A 27,540-nucleotide genomic window follows, 5' to 3' on the forward strand; every position below is an offset into this window, starting at 1 on the left:
TCTTAATCGATCAGGCTCATGAGGCATCACCTGTCCCTCACAAAGCCATGTTGACTACCTGTAATCAGATTATGTTTCTCCACATGCTCATAAATCCTGTCTCTAAGAATCCTCACCAATAGTTTGCCCACCACTGATGCAAGACTCACTGATTAATAATCACCAGAGTTATCCCTATTACTTTTCTTGAACAAAGAAATAGCACTTGATCAACCTCAAATCTTCTGGTACTACTCCTGTGGCCAGTGAGGATGCAAAGATCTTTACCAAGGCACAGCAATCTTTTCACTTGCTTCCCATAGTAAGCTAGTGTATATACAGTCGGGCCCTGGGGACTTAACTACCTTTATATCTTTCAAATGTTTCAGCACATCTTGATTAACACTGAGATGTTCTAGTATTTCTGGATCATTGGGAAGGTATGACTTGTACTAAAAGACGGGTTACACTGGAACCCAAGGGAGACCAATACCACTGCGGCCAAGTTTGCTTGAGCAGTTGAGGAGGGTTTAAATTAACTTGTCAGGGGCATGGGGACAAGAAAAATAGGGCTGAGGATGGGATAGTTGGTATACAAGAAGATGCAGTATGTAGTGAGATGGTGGGGAAGGTCAGGCAGATGACTGAGCAAAATTTCAGTCAGTGTAACATGGGGGCAAAATCAAAAGCGGTGATGAATACAGTTCTGAAGATGTTATATTTCAATACACGCAGAAAATGGAATAGAGCAGATGATCTTGTAGCACAGTTAGAAATTGGCAAGTATGACGTTGTGGGCATCACTGAGTCATGGCTGAAAGAAGATCATAGTTGGCAGCTTAATATCCAAGGATGCACCTTGTATTGAAAGGACAGACAGTTAGGCAGAGGGTGTGGGGTGGCTCTGCTAGTAAAAATGAAATCAAAGCCTCAGGAAAGAGATGATACGGGATCAAAAGATGTAGAATCATTGTGGGTAGAGTTAAGAAACTGTAAGGGTGAAAAGAACCTTGTGGGAGTTACATACAGGCCTCCGAACAGTAGCCAGAACGTGAGATATAAATTACAACAGGAGATAGAAAAAGGCAATGTTACCATAGTCATGGGGGTCTTCAAAATGCTGGGAAAATCAGGTTGATGCTGGATCCCAAGAGAGGGAATATGTAGAATGCCTATGAAATGGCTTTTTAGAGCAGCTTGAAGTTGAGCCCATGAAGGGAAGGCAATCCTAGAGTGGGTGTTGTGCAATGAACTAGATTTGAGTAGGGAGCTTAAGGTAAAGGACCTCTTGGGAGGCAGTGATCACAGTATGATAGAATTCACCATGCAGTTTGAAAAACACAAGTCTGATGTATCAGAATTAAAGGGAATTACAGAGGCATGAGAGAGGAGCTAGCCAAAGTTGATTGGAAGGAAATACCAGTAGGATGATGGCTGAACAGTAATAGCTGGTGCTTCGAGGGCAATTCAGAAAGCGTAGGATAAATACATCCCAAAGGTGGAGGGCCGCTGGTAGCAAAGAAGCAGGACATCCGCAAAAGGACTGATTAGGAGAATGGGCAAAAAAGTCACAGATGGAACATAATATAGGTAAGTGTATGGTCATGCACTTTGGTAGAGGGAGCAAAGATGTACATGGGAAAAAATTTAAAAATCAGAGGAACAAAGGGATTTGGAAGTCCTTCTGCAGTATTAACTTGCAGGTTGAGTCTGTTGGAAGAATGTCAAATGCAATGTTAGCATTTATTTTCAGAGGACAAGAATAAAAGAGCAAGGATGTGATGCTGAGGCTTTATAAGGCATTGGGCAGACCACACTTGAAATATTGCAAGCAATGTTGGGTCTCTTCTTTAAGAAAAAATGTGCTGGTATTGGAGGGGGTCCAGAGGATGTTCAGGAGATTGATTTTGGGAATGAAAGCATTGACGTATTAGTAGTGTTTGATGGCTCTGGGCCTGTATTCACCAAAGCTTAGAAGAATGGGAGGGGGGGAATCTCATTGAAACCTATAAAATATTGAAAGGCCTAGATGAAGTGGATATGGAGAGTATAGTTCCTTTTGTGGGTAAGTCTAGGACCAAAGAACATAGCCTCAGAACAGAGAGAGATTTAAATTTAGAACAGAGATTGGGGGGAATTTCTTTAGCCAGAGAGTGGTGAATCTCAGAATTTCAATGCCATGGATGACTTTGGAGGCCAGTCATTGAGTATATTTAAAGTGAAGGTTGATAGGTTCTTGATTAGTCAGGGCACTAAAGGGTATGGGAAGAAGGCAGGAAAATGGAGTTGAAAGGGATAATAAGTCAGCCATGATGGAATGGTGTATCAGATCTGACGGGCTGAATGGCCTAATTCTGCTCCTTTGTCTTACGGTCTTATATCAGCTTATTCTACACTGACCTCACATTTGTCAAGGTTATGCTTTTATCCCTGATTCCCTTCTCTCACTTTGTCCTGGCCTTCTTATATGTGTAAAACACCTTGAAGTTTTCCTTAAACCTACTTATCAAGGCCTTCCCTTGTCCCTTTCTTGATATCCTAAATCCATTCTTAAGCTCTTTCCTGGTTACCTTGTAACCCTCAAGAGCCCTGTCTGATCCTCGTTTTCTAAACCTCAAGTATGCTTCTTCCTTCATCTTGACTAGATGTTCCACATCTCATCAACCATGATTCCTTCACCCTACTATCCCTTCTCTGCTGCGATGGGACAAACCTATCCAAAACCCCATGCAAGTGCACACTCAACAAACTCCAAGTTTCTGTTGGGTATTTCTCTGAGTATATCTGTTCTCAATTTATGCTTCCAAGTTCCTGCCTAATAGCAACATAATTTGCCCTCCCCCAATTAAATACTTTCCCATACTGTCTATTCCTATCCCTCTGCAAGGCTATGTTAAGGGTCTGTGTCTCTGAAATGTTCACCCACTGAGTGTTTTGTCACCTGACTAGGTTCATTGTTTAGTATCAGATCCAATATGGATTTTACTCTAGTCGGCCTATCTACAAATATATCAGGAATCTTTCCAGAACACAGCTAACAAACTCCGCCCCATATAAACCTTTTGAACTAGGAAGATTCCAATCAATATTAGGGAAGTTGAAGCCACCCATGACAACAACTCTCTTACTTTTCGCTTACTTCAAGAATTTGCCTCCCAATCTACACCTCAGTGTCCCTATTGCCATTGGGAGTTTGATTAATTATCCAATAGTGTGATTGCTCCTTCGCTCTTTCTTATTTCCACCCATACTGACTCAGTAGACAATCCCTCTAATGATGTCCTCACTTTTTGTAGCTGTAATTCTATCCCTGGTTAGTAATGCCACTCCCCCATATCCTTTACCTCCCCCTCTGTCCCTTTTGAAACATGTAACCTCAGAACATCCAGTAGCCATTCCTGCTCATGTGACAGCCAAGTTCCTGAAAGGACACAACTTTGTACTTCTCATATTAAATCAGACACATTTCAATCCACCCAATTGACTACAATTATGCCCTTTCCACTGCCTATCCTTCCTCACAGTCTCTCTACATGCTGTATCAACCTTCACAAACTGCCCCACCTGCTGACCTATCATTCTGGTTTCTATCTCCAAACTGTGTAAACTGCCAGATATTTAAACCCTCCTCAACACCTGCCCGTAAGAATATCAGTTTCCTTCAATTTAAGCTGTAACCTATCCCTTTCCTACAGGCCATACCTTCCCCAGAAGTGATTCCATTGATCCACAAATCTGAAGCCAACTTGTTACCCTCGTTGGCACATTGCACAGGCAGTAATCCAGAGATTCTTAGCTTCCAGGTTCTACTTGTCAGTTTCTTACCTAGTTCCTCATATTGTCTCTTCAGGACCTTATCCCTTTTCCTACCTATGTTATTGGTACCAATATACACCACAACTTCTGGCTGCACACCCTCTTTCTTAAGAATGCTGGGGTCCTTATCTGAGATGTCCCTGATCTTGGCAGCTGGGAGGCAATAAAGTCTCCTGTCTGTTCCCCTAACTACTGAACTCCTGTTAACACTTCTCTATTCTTCTCTCCCCCCGCTTTCCCTTCTGAGCCACAAAACCAGACTGGGAGCCACAGACCTCGACTCTACAGCTTTCTCCTGGTGGGTCGATTCCAACCCTCCGCCCTCCCATCAGTATCTAAAATGGTATACTTGTTATTGAGGAGAACAGCCACAGGAGTACTCTATGCCGTTTCTGTCTATTTCTTTTCCCTCTCCTGACAGTTACCCAGCTACCTGCCTCCTACAACTTAGACGTGTTTACCTCCTTGTAGTTCTTATCTATCACCGACTCATTCTCTCATATGGGCTGAAGGTCACTCAGCTCCACCTGCAGCTCCAATTCCCTCATACAATATATAAGGAGCTGCACTCAATGCATTTCTTGCAGATGTAGCAACCAGGAAAACTAGAGGCCTCATAGATTTCCCACATCTTGCATGGAAAGCACACCTGAGATCCATTTTCACTATTCTAGCTAGGTATTCATAGACAAAGAGAAACCTCAACTTAGCCTCTGCCCCTTCTCCATGACGCCTCTGGAGCTAAAGCGTCAAGCTCCCCCACCCTAATACTATCCTATTTGCATATGGCCCCTCCACTAAAATCTAACTGCTTTTTATTAGCTCTTGCCAAGTCCCTATTAAGCCAAACTATCTCAATCTCTGCAGAAAGGCCACTGATATGAACAAATATAATAATGAAAAATTTTAAGGTGTAAATATAAAATGTGTATGAGGAGACATTGGGAGGACTACATGAAAATAATAGTTAACCGTTCTTAAAGATACAATGCAATATTGCAGCAATTCCAGGCAGAAAACTCATAAGCCTTCAGTACGTCAAACACTGACAGGCAAGCATTAAGCACATTTTTTAGATTATTAACAGAGTTTATGATGAGTTGTCTTCAAGTGATGATGTTTCATTAATCATGACAGAATTTTTCAAATAATTTTATAACTCTAGCTTGCACTGCAGAAGCACACAGGCAAAATCAAACTGAAAAGGTGCTGAAAAGGTTACAAATGCAGAATAAGTGACTGAATGAGAATTCAGTAACTCCTGGTTTACAGATTTATAACAGGACATTCATCCATTGAACAAAACCACCTGCCTTATGACTGTACTGCTCATTGGGAATTTAACAAGCAATGTTTTCCTGGCCATGCATGAATTAGCCTACTGTATATATTTTGTATTTTGTTCTGAAAATAAACTTTGATTAGAAGCTAATGAAAAGGTTGTACTTGTTAAGCCACTAAACTACAGTGCATTCTAGTAATTTTACTTTCTTTTAAAACTACAAGAAACTTGGAATTAAAGTATTCACTTAGAGCAGTCAATTTGTCATTGACAAGATCTTTATAGACTGTGGATAGTATTCTTTTTTATATATATTATTGTTGTTAAGCAAAATCACCAGCAAATCCCACTTGAGTAATTCTCGTATTTCTTTTATATAATAAATTACACTTAATTCTGATGTCCAAATTCAGTTTTTCAGGAAAAACCTTTACCTTTTAACAAGCTCCTTTGTCAGTAACTAATATTATATAAAGAGAAATGATGACAATTTGGGTGAATGTTAACAGAGTATCTGCAAGGATTTATCTCCCTTGGGACATGCATGGTTTATAATACAAGATATCACTTGCTAAAGTGAAACAAAACTGTAAATTAATCATGTTACTTTATAGCTAGTTTTTCATCCCTCCTTCACTGTTCCATCCTGTCAAAATCTACCAAGATAAGATTGATCACCATGTAAATAAGTTAACATCATAGCATACATGATATACACACCAATCTTATTTAAAACAAACTAGATGCTTGAAGGAACCAACTTTCAACAAAGGCTTTAAATCTACATTATATTTGAAATAATTAGACATTATTTTACTTGATGGTGTTCATAAAAGAATGTTTTTTATATAAATAAAATGTATTGACGGTGGCAGCAGGATAGATTTAAACCCATAATATTTGCAAATCAGTAACCATCAGAAACAGAATAACATTAATATTCTGTGATGCAACATTAATATTCTGTATCACTTTACCATAAGCAGAAACATAATGGCATTCCTTGTATCTCTGATACTTTTTATACCATTATTGTCCCTTACTGAATCGCCTCTCAGAAGTAAATTGGTACATTCTGATTCAACTTCTATCAGCACTAAGAAAATAAGTCTCATAAAATTTGATTACAGTTAGCCACAGAACTATGAGTCACAAGGAAAAGTAATATATTTCTGAGATTAAACAAAAAACTTAATTGGCTGTCTAAATTTAGAGATTCACTTTGTTCATTGAAATCTTTCAAGTGTGTGATCACTCAGCATAAAACTAAGGAAATGCTTCATTATCAGAGGAGTCACCAGACTGATGAAAAGTTAAACAGAAGTCTTATTGCTCTCTTGGTTGAATGGAAATATCTATTGCTCAAACAAACACTGGTATCAATCTTGATGTACTGGTCAACATTAAATCCTCATTCAACATGTCTACAATTTTCTGGCCATTTCTTTCTGAAGCTTTATGTTGAATCTCATTAGGCATACATTACTTGCTACATTTCCACTTACAAAACACTGACTACATTTCAAAACATAACTATGGCTATATATTGTTATAGATTATGAAAAGAATTATATAAATGCATGTTGTTTCTTTGCATCAGTTTGAAAGACTTAATATCCAATTGAGGAATTACAGAAACAATAAGATGATTAGCCTTGCTGAATGTTCTGTCACGGTTCTCGTGTTATACAGTATAAAACAATAACTACATCTTAAAAATACTTGAGATTCAAAATATTCCATATACACAAAAACAAATATTAATTCAGAATAAGTTATCAAAGAACAAAAACAAACTTTTTTATTTTGTTTCAGCTGAGTACAATACAAGGAAATCAGCAATGAACTTATTCTGTAGGTGAAAAATATACCTATAACAGCTGTATTTTCCACTGTCCAATACTGATTGCAATTTGGTTTCCTCATTTTCATTATTCTCACCTGCAGAACACAGAAGCAAAAAAAAATCATCATAAATGTAATTAAAGTAGTCTGCACAAATAATTTAGGTCAGCAATTATTGTTAAAAATCACTAAAATTTCAAGAAACTCCTAACAATCCATATTAACCATTTAGTATTAAATATATGTTATTATATATACTTCTAAATCAGAATGTGTCATTTTATTTTCTCTTAAATAACAATGCTGCTTAGCTGATACCACAGATATTAGTAGGTCTACATAATGTTGCAACAGGGTTTAATCTTCATGTACAAATTAGCCAATAAACATGACAAAATATTTGATTTGGTGACAACTGAACTAACTTCAATACAGATCACTGCCAGTATTCACACCTGCATTTTCCTCAGACCCTAAGTAAAAATTGAAGGAGAAAACCGAGACAATTTTTCTTCCTTCTACACTTCTAGATCAGCAAGGTTCATGTAGCACTCCTTCTGTTGTCTTGGCCAATTCAACTTAGCACCCAGTGCAAGTCATGAAGACTGATACATAAACGAATTGAAGTCCTTTATTTTTAAGTTACTTGATAGTGTTCCGATATCTAGCCAGCTGCCAAAATTGGTGGAGGAAGCCAGAACACTAAATTTCAAAGGTTCAGTCATTACCAAAGTATACAAATCTGAAATTCTTCCGCAGAGAGCCACAAAACCAAGAAAGAAAAGCATGGCAACTCAATCATCAATCCCCAAATCACTCCTCTCCACACAAAAAATGAACAAAAACGGAACAGGCACATCGATTCCCAAATTCCCTGTGCCCACGCAGAAAAACACAAGAAAGATCAGGAAAAAAAAAACACAGAATATCAAAAACCATAAGACTGGAAAAAGTCTACAGTCCAAGTCCATATCCAAAACACAGAAAACCGGGGTAACATTCTCCAGGCACAGCGGCAGGCCATTCCCTTTCTGGCAGCAGAGCGATCCCACCAGTGATCAAAAGGCAGGCAGCCAGCACTCAGCTTCCATATTCGCTCGATGTTTCAATCTCCCTTGTTGCTTTAATCGGTGAACAATGGAAGCTATAATTGGTGAAATGAAGTCAAACACTGGCTCGTGCCCCACAGCTTTCACACAAGATGCTTCTACCTCCCGGAATCTTCTCAGAGACTGCAGAGCGCTGAAACACTCAAACCATCTCCAAACGGAACTCAACATGAAAAACAAATGTAAAAGCATCAAAGAAGTGAAATATATGGCTTCATGATCTATCCAGAAGATGTTGACCGAAGGAGCGTTGTATGCAGTTGCCATCTTGACTGGAAGTGACCATACATGATTTTAAGATTAATTAAAATCACTTTGGAAGGACAAACTCCAAGGCAGAGTACAAGTAAGTGGCAGGATACTTGGTAGTGTGGAGTAGCAGAGGGATCTCGGGGTACATGTCCACAGATCCCTAAAAGTTGCCTCACAGGTGGATAGGGTAGTTAAGAAAGCTTATGGGGTGTTAGCTTTCATAAGTCGAGGGATAGAGTTTAAGAGTCGCGATGTAATGATGCAGCTCTATAAAACTCTGGTTAGGCCACACTTGGAGTACTGTGTCCAGTTCTGGTCACCTCACTATAGGAAGGATGTGGAGGCATTGGAAAGGGTACAGAGGAGATCTACCAAGATGCTGCCTGGTTTAGAAAGTATGCATTATGATCAGAGATTAAGGGAGCTAGGGCTTTACTCTTTGGAGAGAAGGAGGATGAGAAGAGACATGATAGAGGTGTACAAGATAATAAGAGGAATAGATAGAGTGGATAGCCAGCGCCTCTTCCCCAGGGCACCACTGCTCAATACAAGAGGACATGGCTTTAAGGTAAGGGGTGGGAAGTTCAAGAGGGATATTAGAAGAAGGTTTTTTACTCAGAGAGTGGTTGGTGCGTGGAATGCACTGCCTGAGTCAGTGGTGGAGGCAGATACACTAGTGAAGTTTAACAGACTACTAGACAGGTATATGGAGGAATTTAAGGTGGGGGCTTATATGGGAGGCAGAGTTTGAGGGTCGGCACAACATTGTGGGCCGAAGGGCCTGTACTGTGCTGTACTATTCTATGTTCTATTAAGGCATTATTTAGCAATGAAATTAGGAAATATTTGCACAAAGAGCTGTGGAAATGTGAAACTTGCTCCTGAAAATGCTGCATCATTTGAAGGGGCCTTGATAGATCTTACATCAGGTAAAGATATCTAAGTATATAGAGCAAGAGTAGGTAAATGAAGTTAAGCTACAGACCAGTCATAATCTAACAGAATTATAAGAATGGGTTACATGGTCTAATGATCCTTCAATTCTAAATGAATCCCCATTAAATTTCAACTTTTTTAACTATTGCTGTGACAGGATAAAAGTCAGGGAAAACTTCTTCCTATACCATACTGTCCAAATGAAATCCACTATTATATCAACACTGAGAGAGTGGCTGTTTAAAATGGTTTTCACATTTCATCCATGATATACTGCATAAATTTAAGAAAAATATTTAAAAGTTATCATTTTCAAGTTATTTCATTTGACAGTGATAAGCTACCTTATTTGTTATAAAAATAGCAAATGTACAATGTAGATTCATGAGCAACATTTGGTATTCCACCAGTGTACTAGCTAACTCAATCACTGGCAATTAAGAATCAAGTCAATCTTCTCATGGGATAAATAGTATGTCTGAAACATCTTCATTACATGATACTTCCTTCATGATACCTGTAATACAAGCATTAACTGAACTCAGAATGACCACTGAGTATGGTAAATTTATACCTTCTATTCGTCCTACCATATACATAAATTTATAAAGTCAAGGGAGGAATATGTTACTTTATAATGAATTCTGATTCCAGAATACAATCAAACAACCATAGATGAGATCATATGCAAATGAACAATCATACATTGTCTCTTTAATTTTTCTTAAAAGTATAAAACTGTACAGTGTAATATGAAAACATTACCAAGAAAATTACATTTAACACTATTCACAGCCTTTCTAAAGCATAAGACCCCAAAAATATAATGAGAGAGCCCAGAATTTATTAATGTAGTCAAATATATCACTCCATGTTATGACTGAAAGACCTATTAATTACCTTGTATTCAACAATATTCTTCACACCAAAACAATAGCTGTAAGAAAAGAGGGCAAAAGATGTCGGTGACATATTCCCACGAGGTAGAAAAAATTACTTGGAACTTAGGGAAGAAAGGCAAGTTGGCAACCTTATGAAAAAGGGATTTGGTGAATAGCATTACATAAATAGAAAACATTCATAATGTCTATATATTAAATTTAAAGGACTGGATGGGATGGGAATCTGAGGACTCTGCTAATGTTTAGAAATCTGCGGTCTGGATTCTTTGTTGAGAGGGTGTTTTATTTGAGAAGCATTGTGCTAAAGTCAAAATATAACTGGATGTGGAAGTTTGAATCTGAGCATCACCGTATGGGACAAACAGTGATCAAAATTGCAAGAAAAAAAGTTCCATGCATGATTGGTTAAGCACTTTAAAAATGCAGACATGGCTGAATATAAGTTTGCCAGCTGTAGTACTGATTACTTTCGTTAGTTCACAGGCAATAAGAGTTTAAGCATCAAGAGTGAGTGATTTAATGAACAATTTTGCTCTCAACTTGTTGTCTGATATCAACTCGAGTACTAAAATCTAATCTTGTGCTCAGAGCACTCGTGAATAAAGCAGTTCATCAAAGCAATCAGTCTCAAAGTTTTCATCTTAAATTGATCTAACTGCATTTTTAAAAGTTTGCTTCTGTTTAAACATTTGCCTCTTCATCTGCTAATCAATTCCAGTAATTGTCATTTTTGGAAGCTCCTATAACAGGAAAAAAATGTTGCAGCAATCAAGCTACCAAATATTTTTTCTAAAGGGTAATCCTTTCCAGATTTCAACCAATATTAGTCACAAAAGCTGACTCAGAGTATGTGCATCACTGTACAATAGTAAACTACAGGATATGGTTTAACTGTGGACTTCAAGGAAATCATCCACCTGGGATCAATATTTCCTCTTTTTATGTGCAGGTAAAATCTGGAAAATTCATATAGGACATACTCAGATACTCAAAAAAGCTGCTTAACCAGGCTGTGATTATAGGCTCCTGTCCTATCATTAGTGTTAAATTCACTTGCAGAACTGGTTTAAGAAAATTCTCATTTCTCACCTTGCACAAAAACTGATTTGAACTTCGAGCAATTTAGTAGGTCTTAAATTATTTCCCAGGTTAACAGGCAGGAAGAATCATACATCCCTTTATCTAATATGTGACTTATGATAAGATGTGAGGGCAGTGGACATCATATGCAGAGACAGAATCCAATCTTGTGAAGGCACTCAATGTTAGTCACTTAGTTTATCGTAGAAAGAATATTATTTGCCATTCTCTTAGTTTCATATAATGTAGGGATTTGATGGTAGAAACATTTGTTCTTGATGCCATATATTTGGTCAACTTTTCTCACACTAACATATATTCACCAATGTTTCAGGAAAGGCTTCTTCCCCTCCACCAAATAGAAATTTATAGCTTTTTTTTTATTATGTGTTGCCACAAAACAACATATTTCATGACATATGCTGTGATATTACACCTGATTTGGATTCTGATATACAGGTGTCCTCCGCTTTTCGAACGTTCGCTTTACGAAACCTCACTGTTACGAAAGACCTACATTAATACCCTGTTTTCGCTTTCAGAAGGTGTCTTCACTGTTACGAAAAAAAAGCAGCGCGCAGGGAAAATCAGCGCGTGATAAAAGGCAGCGCGCGCCCCGAGTAGCCACTGTCCCCCGGATTCGGAATCGCATTCTAGCCAGCATTGCTTAAACACATGCCTGTGAGCAGCCGTTTGCAAGATGAGTTCTAAGGTATTGGAAAAGCCTAAAAGAGCTCATAAGGGTGTTACACTTAGCGTAAAACTAGACATAATTAAGCGTTTCGATCGTGGTGAACGAAGTAAGGACAAAGTGAGTTTGGCTTGTGGAAGCTGACGAAGATGATGTTGAAGAGGTTTTGGCATCCCACGACCAAGAACTGATAGATGAAGAGCTGATGCAATTGGAAGAAGAAAGGATAACGATCGAAACCGAATGCAGTAGCAAAAGTGAAGTCGTTCAGAAACTGAACGTGAAGCAACTGCGTGAGATTTTCGCTGCAATGATAAAGTACGACTTTAATTTTGAAAGGGTACGTAGGTTTAAGGGATATTTGCAGGATGATTTGAGTCCTTACAAAGAACTGTATGATAGAAAACTGCGCGAGGCTCAGCAGTCAAGCAAGCCTTCCACATCAGCCACAGCAGACAACGAACCTCGACCTTCGACATCGAGGCGGGCAGTCATAGGAGAAGATGAGCTGCCTGCTCTAATGGAAACAGACGACGAGATGACACCTCACTGTCCCACCACCCTACGATTCACGGAGAATGCAGCGGTAGCTGGGAGGCACACAGCACATCTTTAAGAAAAAAGCCGAAATAAACATGCTAATTAATTAGGTGCCGCCCGATTGCATCGTCTCTGATCTGGGCCGACAATTACGTGTCGGGCAGCACCTAATTAATTAGCATGTTTATTTCGGCTTTTTTCTTAAAGATGTGATGTGTGCCTCCCGGCTTACCGCTGCACCCCTGCATGCTTCACGGATCAGGATCGGTTGGTGGCCACTGCACCACCCCAACCTGCGACGACTCAGTCTAACACACCATCATCAGCGTGCTCGGCGCTGAACCAATTCCGGTAAGTGATACTACACTGTACATTCATTATTTCTACTTTATATAGGCTGTGTATTTTTACGTGTTATTTGGTATGATTTGGCAGCTTCATAGCTTAAAGGTCACTGGACAGCGCTTGCACCGTGTTTTTGCCAACAGCGCTTGCGTGAGATTTTCTGCCGACGGCGCTTGTGTGAGATTTTCGCTACGGAGAACAGTGCAGTAATGATTGTGGAAAAGTATTTCTACTTTATATAGGCTGTGTATTTATCATATCATTCCTGCCTTTACTATACGTTACTGTTATTTTAGGTTTTATGTGAAATTTGGCATGATTTGGTAGGTTATTTTTGGGTCTGCGAACGCTCACAAACTTCTCCCATATAAATAAATGGTAATTGCTTCTTCGCCTTACGGCATTTCGGCTTACAAACTGTTTCATAGGAACGCTCTACCTTCGGATGGCGGGGGAAACCTGTATCTGACTGGTGAGAGCTGATACCACAGGAACCCGAGTTTATCAACATTGAACCTATTATTCATTGTTGCAAAATAACAGCTTAAGAGCTGGAGTAGGCCATTGGATGAGGCACTAATATTTAATAAGTTTGTGGCTGATCTGATTGTCACTACTGACACATTAAAGACTAGAGTAACATTTCCTTTTTCTTTTATGTTAATAAAATAATTTTATGTATAAAACACACACCTCAGATACTGATGAGTACAGGTAGAAAAACAGAGGTTTGCAAAAGAAACAATTTAAACCTGCTTAAAGCAATGACACTATGAGCGATTCAAGTGAAAGTTGGAAAAGCATTTTCACTTTGTTAATTAGGTATTATATTCTATCACAGTAAACTAAGGCTACATAGATTGTTAGCTCATTTAATCAACCAATGTTTCACTTGATCAAATATGATCAAAAATACATTGTAAAAATATTTACCAAACATAAACAGTAGGGAACTGGTAATGCACGTAAATTCTCAAAACACTAAAATTGAAAATAGAAATATTCCTGTTTTCAATTGTGTCAAGCAGTGATGGAGTTTATCACAGTATTACCAGAAACTGCTGGAAATGCTCAGCAACATAAGCACGCTTATGAGGGGGAAAAAAACACAATTGTCAACAGTTCAGGTTCTAAATAAAAACTACTTCACCCTCTGCTGATGTTGCCTGACCTAAGTATTTCTAGCACTTCCTAATTTATTCCATATTTCCTTCTTATGATGTTTTCCACATTTTTTTCCACAGGTATTAATTATTTATCAGCTTTGGAAACTGATTCAAACTCCCTCCTAGGAACCTTTGAGGCAAAGGTTTTATAACATTTTAATTAAAAAAAACACAAATGTGTACACTTTCTGGGTACTGGAGACCACGTCGAAGTAAGCTCTTTCATTTATTTACTTGTCTATCTTTCAGGATGACCGAAAGTACTTCACAACTGAAGGTTTGTTTTCTTTGCGGGAAGAAAACATATCCAACGCTGTAAGCAAACACAGCAGGTATTCTATACATAATGAAGGATAAATGTTGGCTAAGATACCAAGTAAGCTCTTTTACCTTTCTTGCTCATTCACCTCGGTACTGTAGTTCCATTTGAAAGACAAATTCTTATAAAAATCAGGCTGGATTTTTCACTCAGGTAATGAATTGGACTTTGAATTGATGGTTCAGACAAGATAAGAAAGCTTACATTTTGATCATTTATTTGTGCTTAAAAATGATCTCAGGCTGAAAGATTTTAGATATTGCAACTGACAATACCATTGGTTTGGGAAAGTTCAAAAAGTTGTGAATATATCCAGCACTAGAAATGTACCTGTGCAAACCTTGAAATGTAATAGGTAATTGCCAGCTTTTGCTCCCATGGTTAAATAAGCTGCTCATATTGAATCTGTAAATATATATAAGGAATGGTCAGAAACACAAGAAAGTCTTCAGATGCTGGAAATCCAGAGTAATATACACAAAACGTTGGAGATACTCAGCAGGTCAGGAACTCATCGATGGAAATGAATAAACAATTTTCCAGGCTGAGACCTTTCATCCTGACTGGAAAGGAAGGGAGAAGATGCCTGATTAAACCAGTGGGGGAAGGGGAAGGAGGACGTTAAAATATGATAGGTGAGGCCAGGTGGCTGGGAAGGTAAAGGACTTATTCATTGTCATTCCAAAACAGAAATTGATGTAATCATTGAATAAGAGGGTAAAAGCAGTATTGCAATTATTATATTCAGCTGTTTAAGGATAGTCAACATTGCATGGTGCATGGTAGGTCATGTCTAACCAATTTTGTACAGTTTTTCAAGGAAGTTACCAGGAAAGTTGTTGTTGTCTACATGGACTTCAGCAAGGCATTTGACAAAGTCCTGCATGGGAGGTTGGTCAAAAAGGTTCAATCGCTCAAGATTCAAGATGAGGTAGTAAGGTGTAGTGGACAGCAAGGAAGGCTACCTGAGCTTGCAGCGGGAACTGGACCAGCTGGAAAAATGGGCCCTTAAAAAGGCAGATGGAAATAATGCAGACAAGTGTGAAGTGTGGCACTTTGGTAGCACCAACCATGGTAGGTCTTACACAGTGAATGGTAGGAGTGCAGTAGAACAAAGGGATCTGGGAATCGAGGTCCTTAATTCATTGAAAACTGGTGTCACAGGTGGATAGGATCATAAGGAAAGCTGTTGGCACATTGACAATCATAAATCAAAGTACTGAGTACGGGAGATGGGATGTTATGTTGAAATTGTACAGATCATTGCTGAGGTCTAATTTGGAGTACTGTGAGAGTTTTGGTCACCTACCTACATGAAAAAGTACAGAGTAAATTTATGAGGATATTGCCGGGTCTGGATGACTTGAGTTACAAGGAAAGATTAAATAGGTTTATTTCTTTATTCCTTGGAATGAAGAAGATTGAGGGCAGATTTGATAGAGGTATACAAATTTATGAGAGATATAAATAGGATAAATGCAAGCAGGCTTTTTCCACTGAGATTGGGTAGACTGCAACTAGAAGTCATGGGTTAGTGGGTGAAAGGTAAAAAGTTTTAAGGAGAACATGAGGTAAAACTTCTTCACTCAGAGGGTTGAGAGAGTGTGGAACAGGCTGCCAGCACAAGTGGTTCATGCGAGCTCGCTTTTATCATTTAAGAGAAGTGTGGATAGATACATAGCTATGATCCCAGGGCAGGTTGATGGGAGTAGGCAATTTCAATGTTTCAGCAAGGACTAGATGGGCCAAAGGGCCTGTTTCTGTCCTGTACTTTTCTATGACTCTATCATTGCTGCTACATACTTCTCAATATGAAGCCTTAAATATGAATAATACTTAGGCAGAAGAAACTTACATTAGAAAGAAAACATACGGTGGATTAATACTTGCCATATTGAAAACCAGGTTTGGCATAATGGAAATCATACACATATCGTTCATATTTTTGATGGGGTTAAATAATTCTCCAAAAATGTCAATTATGAGCACTGATTGATTTAAACACCCAACAGAAGGAGGTAATTTGTATTGATAAAAGCAGAAGCAGAATTTCTCACAATTTTTGAAAATATAAATACTGAATTTAAATCACTCCTTCCATAAACTAAGCATTGATTTTAAAAAAGAAAAACTACCACGTTTTCCTGATGGACAGTTTGGTTCATAAGCACCGTACAGGAGATTACATTGTCAAATGTTTCCAAAGTACTACACTTTGGATTAAAATATGTCATTAAATAATTTAGAGTCATCAGTAACATTCGGTATTTCTATCCATAAATGGAAAAGACAACAATTTAAAAAATACAAATTCAAAGCTGATTGTTAAAGACACATATTCACTCACTACAGCAAACATTCTGACATTACCTATAACGGAAGTGGGGAGATCATGCATGAGTGAGGAGATTTAAAAATACTAAGTAAGCTGTTCCATTTAAAACTAAACTGCTAAATAGTGATCACAGAACCAACAATAATTTCACGAAGAAAGGATGAAAAAAACAATGACCTGTATCAGTAAATCGATTTGTAGATACCTAATGCTGCTTACAATACTTGAACATTGAATGACCTAAATTTGTCACTTATGGTTGTGGCTACAAGTGATAAATATTTTACATTACCATCTGTGGGTCTTGGTGACAATGTGAATTAGAACACTGGGTCACCTCTTGAGGCTGCATATGAATTATGCCAGAGCTAATATGTTACCTACCTCTTTCATTTTCCAGCTGGAAAGCCCATAGGTGAAATGCATTATCATAAGCAGTCCAGTTCTCAGTTACTACTTAACACCAAAACAAACATTAAAGTAGTCATCATTCAAAACTAAAACAGCAGTCTTATTTTAAAAATAATAGGAATGGTGAGTAAAAACATATTTTAAATATGGTTTACAGTAGGCACATAGCTGGATTTTGACAGAGTCATCTTTATCCTTCATAAAACTGGTAAATATCTGATATTGTCTTTTCTACGGAGAACATAATTCAGATATCAGATGCAAAAACAAAAATGATTTTGCACTAACGTAGCTGACTACAAGGAAATTATAAACATCACAATGAAGAATCACTGCAAATTACTCTGGTTTTGCAGTCTGCACAAAACTGCTCACAAAGGAAACTATTAAATCCCAAGATACTGCAGCCCCAACTATCCACCGTATGTTCAATATTTTCCTGCAGATGAATCCACTGCAATAGATCGATACAAGGAATAAAGTAATGTGTTGACTTTAAATCTGCTCAGTTTGGCATGGATGGCAAGGCAAGTGTGAAACAAACTTCTACGTCATTAGCGTCTGATCTCCAGATTAAAAATGCAGGCCTCCCATATGAGCTGCTTGCCCTTGTTGCCTGCAATATAAAATTGCAATCTGTCCTTTTCAGAGCAGAGGTAAAGTGAGTCAGTTCACAGTAGCATTTTTATTGTTTTCTCTTTTGGTTTGCTTATGTGTGAATGATGTTCTTGGACTACAGTTCAGCATTCAACACCATAGTTCCATCCAGGCTGGACAAGAAGTTCAGAGACCTCAGCCTTGACCCTGCCTTGTGCAGCTGGATCCTGGACTTCCTGTCAGATCGCCAGCAGGTTGTAAGAGTGGGCTCTCTCTCCTCCAACCCTCTGACTCTCAATACAGGAGCCCCTCAAGGCTGTGTACTAAGTCCCCTCCTTTACTCCCTGTATACCCATGACTGTATCACCACCCACAACTCCAATCTGCTAATTAAATTTCCTGACAACACTACACTGATTAGCCTAATCTCAAACAATAACGAGGTGGCCTACAGGGAAGAGGTCATCTCTCTGACACAGGGGTGTCAAGAAAACAACCTCTCCCTCAATGTGGCAAAAACAAAGGATCTGGTTGTGGATTACAGGAGGAATGGAGATGTGCTAACCCCTATTGACATCAATGGATCTGGGTTGAGAGGATAAACAGCTTCAAGTTCCTCAGCATCAACATCACCGAGGACCTCATGTGGTCTGTACACACCAGCTGGGTGTGTGGTGAAAAAGGCAACTCAGACGGTTGAGGGAGTTTGGTATGGGCACCCAAATCCTAAGAACCTTCTACAGGGGCACAATTGAGAGCATCCTGACTGGCTACATCACTGCCTGGTACGGGAACTGTACCTCCCTTAATCACAGGATTCTGTAGAAAGTGGTGCGGACAGCCCAGTGCATTTGCAGTAGTGAACTTCCCATGATTCAGGACACTTACAAGGACAGGTGTGTAAAAAGGGCCTGTAGGATCATTGGGGACCCAAGCCATCCCAACCACAATCTATTCCAGCTGCTACCATCCGGGAAATGGTACCGCAGCATGAAATGAAATATCTTTATTGTCACTGCATAGCACAGTTGTCATGCACCAATACACCGAAAATGAATTTGCAACTCTCATACTCAATGCTATAAAACAACAAATAAAATAAATAAACAATAAATAAATCAAGTAACCAGCCAGCATAAGCAATGTCCAGGATTCAACATGGCGGCACGTCCACACGCAGCGGCTCTGCACTCGCTAAATCAGCATAAAAGCCAAGACCAACAGGCTCCAGGACAGCTTCTTCCACCAGGCCATCAGACTGATGAACTCACGCTGATTTGAGTGTACTTTATATCACACTGACTGTTCTATTTATTATAAATTACTATGATTGCACATTGCACATTTGGATGGAGACATTACGTAAAAATTTTTACTCCTCATGTATGTGAAGGGCGTAAGAAATACAGTCAATTCAATTAACAATAAAAAGTCATAAAGACAATTCAGCATTAGGTAGTTTGATTACTTTGGTTAAAATGGTGAATTTTCAAGAAGATTGTTGGCTGATGGTTTGTGGACAAGGAGACACAAATTGAATATGGTAGGCAAAACATGTAAGAAGGAATGAGAGGAAAATCATTTTGTTTTGGCAGAGAGACATTTCAATCTGGGACTCAATGCCTAAATGGTAATGGAAACAGTATTAATTAGGGCTTTCAAAAAGGTATTGGACAGGTAATTGAGGAAATGTGATTTGCACGGTTGTATGATTGGACTGAAATGATTGCTCAACAAGGAACTAGCACTGATTCAATGGACAGATGATATCTTTTTATGTCATAATGATTCCATAATTCTGGGAAGGATGTAGGAAAAGATGCTCAACAGTAAAAGTAAGCAATAAGATACATGTACAAGTGGCAAAGAAGAGAAATGGAAAGATCTGCAGGATTGAAGACACAGACTAAGCAATGGACAAAAAAAAAACAAGGCAGGATGTATAAGTATTAAGTATCTACATCAGCATACCTGCAATATTTCACAATGTAAAGTTATAAAACATACTAAAATCCAGAAGTTACTTGGACAATTATTTCAGATCATTTTTCACTATACATAGAAACATAGAAAGCCTACAGCACGATACAGGCCCTTTAGCCCACAAAGCTATGTCGAACATGAAATTACCTAGAGTTACCCATAGCCCTCTATTTTTCTAAGCTCCATGTACCTATCCAGGAGACTAATAAAAGACCCTATCCTATCTGCCTCCACCACCGTCGCCGGCAGCCCATTCCACGCACTCACCACTCTCTGCGTAAAAGCTTACCCCTGACACCTCCTCTGTACCTACTTCCAACCACCTTAAAACTGTGCCCTCTCATGCTAGCTATTTCAGCCCTGGGAAAAAGCCTCTGACTAACCACATGATCAATGCCCCTCATCATCTTAAACACCTCTATCAGGTCACCTCTCATCCTCTGTCGGTCCAAGGAGAAAAGGCCGAGTTCACTCAATATATTCTCATAAGGCATGCTCCCCAATCCAGACAACATCCTTGTAAATCTCCTCTGCACCCTTTCTATGGTTTCCACATCCTTTCTGTAGTGAGGCGACCAGAACTGAGCACAGTACTCCAAGTAGGGTGTGAACAGGGTCCAAATTACAAACCACACACTTTGAAAAGGCTGCCCTAAGATTGTTTGCTAAGCCACACATTTATGTTTTCGAGGCACTTTCCTGTTTAAATTAACCTCCACTTATTACTTGTGTTTGAATGCAATAACATGCTGCAATAAAAACAAAAAGAATAGTAGTTACAGCACAGAAGCTGCTATCTGGTCCACTGAGTCTGTACCAAATTCTATGTAAAATTGTGAATTTCCTTTAGAATTTTAATTTTTAAACATTTTTTTTGCCTCAGTATTTAAAGCCTGTACCTCTGAAGCTCAATTATAACTATAGGATGTAATGTTCATCATTTCCATATCAAAGTACGTTTGAGTATTTATCAAATTTAAAATTAACAAGAAAACAACTCATGTTCGTAAAGTTATTAACAAAGTTCTGAGTTCAGCCAGATTCTTCTCTGTACTGTGCATCATGTGGAGATACCTTGCATAGTGGAGGTATTCACACCTAATCCTTCAAATATCTGATGCGTCCAAAATGTTAGAACCTAGACAAAGCAGTTCCCTACTACCTAACGTTCCTTCTTCGTGGTGAGAAGTAATTTTTCAACGCAAAATTTTTTTCCAGAACTTATCCAAATGTACCAGTCTCTTACAATTTGCAAATAAGTACAATTTACAACATAGATAATTAAATATGAAGAGTAGTCGTGTGGTTCTAGCTAGATAGCTAAATATCAGTTTTTTAAAAATTGGCCATCTATTGTATTTCTATAAGTGGCACCTTGTTCGACGCAAATTTCCCTACATAGAATTGCAAAAGCAATTACACCTCAACCAGTAGATTGTCAAATGGATTGGGATGGCCTGAGGTCACAAAAGCACTAAATAAATGTATGATATTCTCCCTTCTACATTTGCTCTATAATATTTTTACACTCTTCCTGTTCAAAATTTTATTTACTTTAATTTACCGTCTCGGCCTTTATATTCACATGTAAAGCATTCCATCAATAAACACCCAGAAAAGCTTGAACTTATAAAGGGAAACTAGTATGGATTTTTTTGAAGATAAAATTAATTTGACCTTTTTATTCAATGAGGTAACAAGGAAGGTTGATAAGGGAATACAGCGGGTGGTACCATATTCGTTGCTCCAATGATAAATGCCCTTGTCTGTACCATATGATGTGTGTTGAGACCCCACTGCCATATCATGTGTCAGCCTGATGGGGGCTCCACCCTTAATTCCTCTACAGCTCTTTGAGCTGGCAGGTCTCTGTTGATATGTCCCTCTATCATTTGTCTTCCTGTCACATTCTGCACTTTTGATTTCCCTATGACATGTATATCTGTTAATTTCCTAGTGACTTATGGGGCTGATATTGGCGCAAGGCAAGTTATTTTATGAGAAACTTTATGAGTGACCAGCTATATTCCAGCGTCTGAGTGAGTGAGACTAGATACTGAAACATAGCATTAAAAGTGTTGTTTGGTAAAACTTAAAAAGTTTGCACTCCATCCAAATGCAGAATACTAGGCATGATCTCTCCCAATTGAAATAACACATAAATGTGTGCCGAGATAGCAAGCTTTCTGATTCACTGTAGATTGTACATGGTAGAACAAATATGTCTGAGTGCAGGATTTTTTGGAAAGTGATAGTTAAAGAATGATGACAGCATAGAGAAGACTTTACATTTGATTTTAAACTAGCTAAGGCAGATAATACAGGACAGAAGAAAGATATTATCGTATCTCATGGATCACATGGTAAGAAAATTGTATCAAAAGATAAAACACTTAAATGAAACTTGTGAGAATACATTAAATCCATCACAGGCACACTGTAATCGAGCTAGAAATGAATTCTCAACCAAGATCCCCGACACTTCGTTAAAGAAGCTTTTAGCACATAATTCCAGCTTTTTGCAGCAGGACTTGTTTAGTGATTGGATTAATTATGGAACCCAGCAGTTAGCACTAGAGAAGTTAATACTGACAAAAATTACAGAGCCATCCAAACCAGACGAGAAACGTTAGCTGATCAATTGAAGGATGTACTGGACATGTGAAACATGAGAGAAGTGGTAGCATACGAAATTTTAAAAGCCAAGGTAGCTGAGATGTCAGAAGTGAAAAAGTGCAGTAGTACAATTAACTGAAAATTGTGCCCTATGCCCCATGCTTGGGGAAAATTACATACAATTCAAAATGGAAAATCATACCTACAAATGATATGTAATGACTATTACAGTAAAAGTTCATAGAGTTAATAACCCAAACAATGTGAGATCACAAACAGGATCAAACTCAGAGTGTCACTTCAACACAATACACCTGGTGCCAAATGAGAGCCACTCTTTGGAAGGCACACTAACCAAATGTGTCTACGACAAGGCTCTACATTAAAGGAAAGTGACATTTTAACTTAACTCAGAAGCAATATATAACATACTGCCAAAACAAGCCATCAGCCTTCTTATTGTGCAGTGCAGAAGTCAATAAAATATGAGCTGTTAATGTACTATACTGAAGCCTGTTGAGAGATCTTAAGTTGATGAATCCAGAGAATCAAGAGTGTTATGATGAGCATTTCATCATCATAGTCCAGAAAGATATTACTTCCATACTTGGAAACACGATAGTACAGCTCTTGGTACTGTTAGAGGTGTATCATCATCAGGATTGCTTCAACTTCAGCAATTATTTCAGCCCTACAATGAGCTAACAGATGCTGTACTTGGAGCAGGAAAAGCAGAATGCAAAATACATCAGTAAGACAAGTGGCAACTTGTCACAACGAAAATTAAAAGTGCAAAAGACCTGTTGACATATACAGATGATGAAACCCACGTCATCAGGCTGACACTTGATATGGTAGTTGACAGTGATAAGTCAACATAAACCAGAGTATGATAAAGGGGGCATCTCTTACCAGAGGAACAGATACAGTACTAGATCCATCAACTCAGCTACTGTGACCTAGTGCTAAGTTGAAACATGCTGACTGAATAGCTAATTTGAATGTTTGTTTTTCTAGTTTTTTTTATATATTAAAGGAGATACCTAATGTTTGCGGTTTACCTAATATTGAATGAGTACCATTTCATGAATTGTGTAATGTGACCAACTCCTTTCTATCTAAACATTACAAGAATATTTAAGTTAGAACTATCTATAGAGATACACTGTATGCCTCTGGGGTGAACTTTTCTACCTGTGTAATATTCGGAATTCAGCAGTGGAAAAGGTACTATTGTTTGTTAGCTCAACTGCATAGCTATTTTTTGTGAAAGAATGAGAAGTATCTACGTGGATTTTCTTCTCAGAAAATGGTGAATATGTTTTGCACATTGATATACTAGGTGCTGAAATCAGTTAATGAAATGCTGGCAATTAGATTTGCATAATCTTTTGCACTGATCCTTTCCACACCTTGTGGTGCACTGGGCAGCAACTTTGCCATTTCCTTAGCGTTTGTCTGTTTTTTTTTTTACAAGGCCAAGTTGCTAGCTCAACGCTCAACCCCATGTAGATGGAAAGCATTCAGGGAGCCAGCCAGATTTGAACCTGGGACCACTCGCCTTGTAGTCCAGTGTGGAAGCCACCACACCACTAGCCAGTTTATAATCCTTTTGGGTGAAGTGAAATCAAATGAAATGAAAAGTGTAAGTGTTACAAAATAATAATACGGGCCAGAGAGGCGCATAATCTTAGTGGGAAAGAGAGGAACATGCTCACTAATCTGTATCTTGGATTGCAGTTCCCTGGAGATTTGAGCGAGTTATGTACAAAGTGATGCTCGAATTTGTGTGTTACAGGCCATTAGGTCTCCTTCTAATTTTATGCTTCACATGTATATTATAAACTGCCCGTACGGACAGATAAAACAACCTGAAGATAGGTGGATACAAGTAGCTAACAGTGCCTAAGATTCCTAGAAACTCCCAAAGTTTTAAAACTGAATCTAAAAACAGAATCCAATCAAGTAATATAAATATACAATCCTTTCATGCAATTAATGAGAATTTTCCAAAGGAATTTGGATTTACTTTCTCAGAGAAGTTACTTTTAGGCAGTAGAGGAAGAATAGGAGACACAGGAAAAAGATATGAGAGATGAAAGAGTGGAAAGACTTAAAAAAACACCTGAGAGGTAACACAATTACAAAGAGGGCAATGAATACCTGGAATGAGCTGCTAGGGGAAGTGATTAGGTGGGTACAACTGCAACATTTAAAAGACGCTTGGGTAGGTATATGGCGTTGGAAGATAATGGGCCGATTAGAGGCAAATGGGACTAGCAAGAAGGATGCTGTGGTTGGCATGGACCAATTAGGCCAAAGAGCCTGATTGTGCTATATTACTCTATGACTCTAGTAACAGAAGAAGTCTCATTAAGTAGCTTTTACAAATAGTTGGCACAGGATCTGACTGGCGTTTTCTACACTATATAGTTCAATGAACTTTCAACTTTGCAGTATCCCATATCCAATATTGTCTCTTCAATCAGAAAAATAATCAACATTCATCAGTAAACATCTGGAGTAAAAGTCCAGAGAACTTTAGATTGAGTACTTTTTAGATGTCAATTTTATACCAGAAAACAGCTGCTTTGTCATATACAGAGATATTTTGATAGCACTGAATACAGATCTTGATTAATTTACCCTGAAAGATTTGCTATCTAAAGTTTCTCTCTATTTTAAGTGCTGTTAGTCTTTTAAGTCATTACTCACAAGCTCATCTCAGAGTACATCAGCATAAATTTACATTGTTAATGAACATTTGTGGTAAATGTATTAATGGCACTTGTAAGTATCAATTCAGTGTTAATAACTTTATGTAATGCAATGAGTTTATTTTTTTTTCATGGGAGAACGTCACCAGTCAAAAGCCTGCACTCAAATTTATTGAGTACATAAATGATTCATTTCGCACCTGGGTTCTACAAATATAGTACACTGCAAAGCTAAACTTTTTTTCTAACTATACATGAATTACAAAACCTAAGATATTTAAAATCAGCAAATAATTTACCTCAAACAACAGTTCTAATTAAACTACATGAGCAAGTCTGATGAAACGTTATAGACCTGAAGCATTCACTTACTCCAACTGTGGATGCTCCCTGACCTGTGGAAACCTACAGGATATTTTGTTTTTATTTTAAGTTTCTGACAACTATACTACCTTGCTTTCACAAATTACTGAATTCTTTTCTCTTCTATAAAGGCATTTATGTTACAATTAAATGCTTTATGGACATATTATTTGTTTTTAACATGATGAACACATGAAAAGAAAAGAATGTCTAGGAACAAAGCAGCATTATGTAAACTACTAATTCTCAGAAACCATTGCCAGTCAAGTTGAAAAGTGCTAGCAGGATCAGAAGTTAGACCTAACTGAATGGATAGAAAATTTACTAAACGATCCAAGGCTTGGGGTGGAGGTTTTTCAGATTTTCAGATTTGTCTGTGACCACTGGTGTGGTGCAGGGTGCAGAGATCAGTGCTGCATCCTCTGTTGCCTTCATACAATGTGTCAACGATTCCATCGTCCAAGTCTACATTTTCATTGTAATATGTAAGATGATTGCCGAAACCTTTAACTCTTCATAGTTTCTAATTTGTTGCAGTACTGAAATCATTTTATTTTCACTTTCAGCCGTTTCTGGGATCTCCAAACCTGAATGCTTAAAACTACATGAGCAAAACAACAGCAAATTGTTTTATGCTTATTTTCCTGCTAGCTATCAGTGACAAAACATCACTGCTTTTTGAACACACATGCAACTGACGCTATTTGAAAACTGTTCAATCTAAGCACAGTGTAGTGTCCAATGGCCATGCAACAGTCTCCTGTTCCAATGAAGCTGCATAGTGTCCCAAATAAATGAAGGGAATCCCAGTTATGTTCATGATCATTAATTATATGAGGCCCTCCATTGATTGAGGTTGACTGTGATGTTGTGTCACAGCTGTCTACAAGATACGCAAGTCAGAGCACTATGATATGGAGAGTAAGCTGTTGCCCATATGACATCACACTGCAATTACACGAAATGGCTCCACTTGCAATATTTTTGTGCAATGTTAGTCGCCCCAGTAGTAGTAAATAATTAAATTTGAAAAGATGCAGAAAAGATTCACAAGACTACTACTTGGATTAGAGAGTTTAGATAAACTGAAAGTGCTTTTCCTGGAGCAAAGAGAGAAGCTGAGAGAGGTAACATGAAAAAAGTATATAAATTTAGGGTATATTGCTAGGGTAAAAGCCAAGAGTCAGTTTCCCATAGCATTAGCATCTAAAACTAGAGGGTATATGTTGGTTTACAAAGGATTAAGGGATTTCTCCCCCCTAACCCCCACAGAGAGTAGTTGGCATCTAGAAAGATACCAGAGGTGGTGGTGGAGACTTGAACAGTAACAAAATTTAAGAGACATCTGGATAGTTACTTGCCTGTTTCTATGTTGACAACTCTATGACTCTTGTCATTCATTGTTTACCTAAGACAATAAATACCTTGTTAACTTGTGGGAAATTTAATCTACATTTTTTGTACAAATATGGCAAATACAACAAGAAAGTAATTGAAAGGTTAAACACAAGATAATATTTCCATAAAGCTAATGCCATTTCTTTCAGTGGTTCTCAATTCATGGCTTCTAGCTTTTTTTTAAACTTGTTTTTACTAAGATACGGCATGGAATAAGTCCTTCGGGTTGCACCACCTAACAGTCCCCAACTTAACCCTAGCCTAATCCCAGGACAATTTACAATGACCAATTAACCCACTAACCAGTACATCTTTGGAATGTGGGAGGAAAGCAGAGCAGCCGGAGAAAACCCATGCACTGCATGGAGAAAACATACAGACCCCTTACAGATGACGCTGGAGCTGGAACTGAACTCTGAACTCCGAAGCCCCAAGCTGTAAAAGCTAACCGCTACGCTTCTGTGGAAGTTATATACTGTTTTTTTTTAAAACAGCAAACTCCTGTCCATTATATTTCTTTTTCAATTTTGTATGATATAATCTACATAATTATGTGATATATCAAGATTAAAAGCAGACTAATTATCAATTCACATAAAAAAAAACACTTTTCTTACATAGCAAAGATTGCTGCAAGTTTTGTGTGTGTTGTTTGGATTTCCAGTATCAGCAGATTTCCTCGTTTGCAAGTTTTAAAGGATTTATTTTTAGGTATTGTTGCTTTTTTTGCCCACAGTCCTGACCTGAATGACTTGGTAGACCCAAAATAACTCTTAGCTAACTAGTTTTCTAATAATTATTGTTTCTAATATACACACAGGTCATCTTTTCTATTCCTCTCACCTTTTTTTTTAATGA

The 27,540-nt window shown here is 38.1% G+C and overlaps 1 protein-coding gene across 3 annotated transcripts in view; it reads right to left on the minus strand.

Moving 5' to 3' along the window:
• The window catches only part of tbc1d5 (TBC1 domain family, member 5), a 482,783-nt gene that overhangs the window by 252,317 nt on the left and 202,926 nt on the right, over positions 1-27,540 (minus strand). For all 3 annotated transcript variants that reach the window (XM_072253653.1, XM_072253652.1, XM_072253654.1), the window contains one exon: positions 6,949-7,018. In XM_072253653.1, coding sequence (XP_072109754.1) covers positions 6,949-7,018 — 70 coding nt within the window. The remainder of the gene's footprint in view (positions 1-6,948; positions 7,019-27,540) is intronic.

Source organism: Mobula birostris, chromosome 3, assembly GCF_030028105.1.
Source record: "Mobula birostris isolate sMobBir1 chromosome 3, sMobBir1.hap1, whole genome shotgun sequence".
NCBI classification, from domain to species: Eukaryota; Metazoa; Chordata; class Chondrichthyes; order Myliobatiformes; family Myliobatidae; genus Mobula; species Mobula birostris.